Source organism: Diaphorina citri, unplaced genomic scaffold, assembly GCF_000475195.1.
Source record: "Diaphorina citri unplaced genomic scaffold, Diaci psyllid genome assembly version 1.1 scaffold1086, whole genome shotgun sequence".
Taxonomy (NCBI): Eukaryota; Metazoa; Arthropoda; class Insecta; order Hemiptera; family Psyllidae; genus Diaphorina; species Diaphorina citri.
In genome coordinates this window covers 7,783-10,834 of record NW_007378515.1, presented here as the reverse complement: position 1 = coordinate 10,834, position 3,052 = coordinate 7,783, and the positions used below count along the sequence as shown (strand labels likewise).

At 36.4% G+C, this 3,052-nt stretch overlaps 1 protein-coding gene across 1 annotated transcript in view; it reads left to right on the top strand.

Annotated features, from left to right (window-relative positions):
* The window catches only part of LOC103514129, a 15,150-nt gene extending 13,589 nt beyond the window's left edge, over positions 1–1,561 (top strand). Inside the window, exon 2 of the mRNA XM_008478993.3 lies at positions 435–1,561. Coding sequence (XP_008477215.1) covers positions 567–1,238 — 672 coding nt within the window. The 5' untranslated portion in view covers positions 435–566 and the 3' untranslated portion in view covers positions 1,239–1,561. The remainder of the gene's footprint in view (positions 1–434) is intronic.
* Positions 1,562–3,052: the final 1,491 nt, after the last annotated feature.

Here is a 3,052-nt window from a genome sequence, read left to right as displayed (position 1 = left end):
AAAGAGAAAGAGAGAGAGAGAGAGAGAGAGAGAGAGAGAGAGAGAGAGAGAGAGAGAGAGAGAGAGTGAGAGAGGACTATTATATGTATAAACACTGACAATTATACACCACACAACATACAATAATACAAAGTGGTGTAAGTATGAAAAATGAGATGGTTTCCAACGTTTGAAACACACTCCATATTATTTTCCTGGCATAAATCGACTGGCCTTTTGGATTAAAATTTCATATTGAAAGAAAATTCTCCTCAGATAAAGCACGTCGTCGACAGCACTATGTGCCCTCTTCCGAGACCTAGCTATTATTGATATTGAAGAAGAGGGCAAGGGGGGACGCTGGCTGTCCAAATAATTATTTTCATTTCCTCTCCTGTCCTTGTGTTTTAAACTAGATGTCCCTGACAGTTCAGATGTTTTCGTTTTGTTCATAGGTTCCGCAACTGAAGTAATGACAATGATGAACTAATTTGACAACTTTAGCGTGGAGATGATAAAAACGGACCGTTTCGAAAGCTGAAAGAGTGCCACATCCAAATTGACATTTAGATCACAGAGAGGAGAAAATGCTTTCGTTTGCAACATTGGCCCTGTGCTTGAACTTTGCGTATGGCATTGGCAAAGAGGAAACTGAACAATTGCATCAGAGAGCTGAACAACCTGTTCAAAATACTCTTGCTTCTATAATGCCTGATCTGATCAGAACTGAGATCATGAGAACATTTCCAGGCGTTTCAAATGAGACCCTCCTCATTGACTTCCTCAACAATGGAACATACTTGGCAACACTAATTGAGATTCAACTTCAGATGTGCTACATTGACGCAGTCAGTTCTCATGGTCGGGTGAAGAGGGATTTGTTTCCCAAAGACTTCTGGGTGAAGGATGTCCACAAAGGTTACTACCATTACTTGAAACATTTAGATCCGTTCCGCTGGTTTGACGAAGCCTATGGCTGGGTGGACCAGAAAAGCTCTCTTCCTCCGCTCTATTACGTGGCCAAGTACTGTCCTGAAGAGATGCGATTCCTCAAGGACATGGATTACCACGAGGATTACTATAAGAATTTGACTTGGCCGCAAGGACTTGACCCGTTCTGGACTGGAAACCCAAACATGACTACCAATTTGTTCACTGAAGTCACAGAGAGCAGTAGTAGTGAGAGTCTTTCTTGGGAACCATACACTGGTGAGAGTACTACCACTGATGCTCCAGAAAACTATTTCTGGAAGTTTTAGAAAATAGCGAAAACAAGTACCTATCTATGGAGGAAAATAATGGTGTACGAGTATCTTGTATGATTTTCGTACAAATTTCACTTACAAGAAAATCATACATTGGACTCTAATTTATCTCCATTGGTAGGCGTGACGGAGGTTTCTTGCGTATATTACCAAACATGATTAAAAAATACCTATTGAACCATTGTCAATATTCATTGTAATATGACTATGACAAAATCTGTAAGTAATTTTGCCTATTATTTAAATATAGTTTTGTACATAGATAAGTATGTACGTAAATAAATAAAATCACTTTGAACTTCTTGTCTAGCTGTAGATTATTTTGTTTAAAAATATGCTTCAATACCTACCCTTATTATTTTCAGGAGTAATAATGAGATTATTATTAATAGTAATAGCATTGCTAAAGAAATTAATGAAATTCGCATTCAGGTTCATTAGAAGTTAGTTTCTCCCTCTCTTGTCTGTAGCCCCGCTGTTTTAATAACTTTCTTTTATTTTCGAAAACAGTTTTTTTTTTTTAATAATAATAATAATAATAATAATACTAATAATAATAATAGATTAATAATAATGAATCCTATAATAGTTAATAATAATATTAATCACATAATTAGCAGTATATTCTATTAGTTATAATTAGATATAGGCTAGTATTATTTGGTAGATGACGAAATAATAATAATAGATAATAAATAATAATAAGATACATAATGAATAATATTAATAATGACATGAATAAAAAGTAATAATAAGATTGATGTGTTTCACACTTGCTCGAGCTTAACTAGAACTATTTATTAGACTTCTTTTCGCCCAATTTAAATTTGTGTGTTTTTGCCTCTCTATTAGTTCCTAATTAGGTATCGAGCTATATTATTTGAAGAAGAAGAAGAAGGAACAGAAGAAGAGTGAAGAAGACACGAAGAAGAAGAAGAAAAGTAGAACAAAAATGATGTAGGAACAAGGGAGATGGGCTTAAATCTGGATCTAAACTCAACTAGATACCAAGAAATAGTGATTCTCATATCCATAAACTCACTCGCACACTTTGGCGTATCATGCTTAGGAGATAGATAGAAGATAAACATCATACCATAGTGTATTATGCAAACACGAGTCATTAGAAACCAGAGATCCATGGCGCGCGGTCAATATCAAAGTCTCATGGAGGTGGGCCAGGTCAGTGTCATTAGTAACATGATCCCCTGGTCCTGTCATGCTGTTATGACAGTCTCAATATGGTTTAAATCTCCAAGAATTCTCAGTCTGCTAAACTTCATAATATACTTTATGTACCTCTTGTGTAAGAAAGATATAATATCCCTGCGTCCTGGTGTACTTGAGATGCTGAATACTTTGGCGAAACTGTCTACAGTATATCACTGCACCAGGATAATCCCGATATACAAACTTGCTCAAGAACTATAATACTTTTTTTTGGTTCCACGTCAGTGTATCCTCTTGTATGTACGTAAGAGTACTAGTTTGTGGTTTCTGGGGGAATAGTACGTTGTGTTCCAACGGATAGTTTCACGAGCGATAAAAATCCGCTAAGAATATTTCGCGCAACGAAACTTGGTCCTTCCTTAAGCAACTATAATCTTTTGTTCGGGTTTCACGTCAGTGTATCCTCTTGGTATGTAGTGAAAGAGTCTGGTTTTGTGTTTCTGGGGGGAAATAGTACTTGTCGGTGACTCACGGGAGTAGTTCAAAACTTGGACCAATGTTTCAAAATATCGAGCAACTGCTCAGCGAAAGCAGAAGGCAGGGTTTCCAACATTAAAGTATCATGAATCAATTTAATT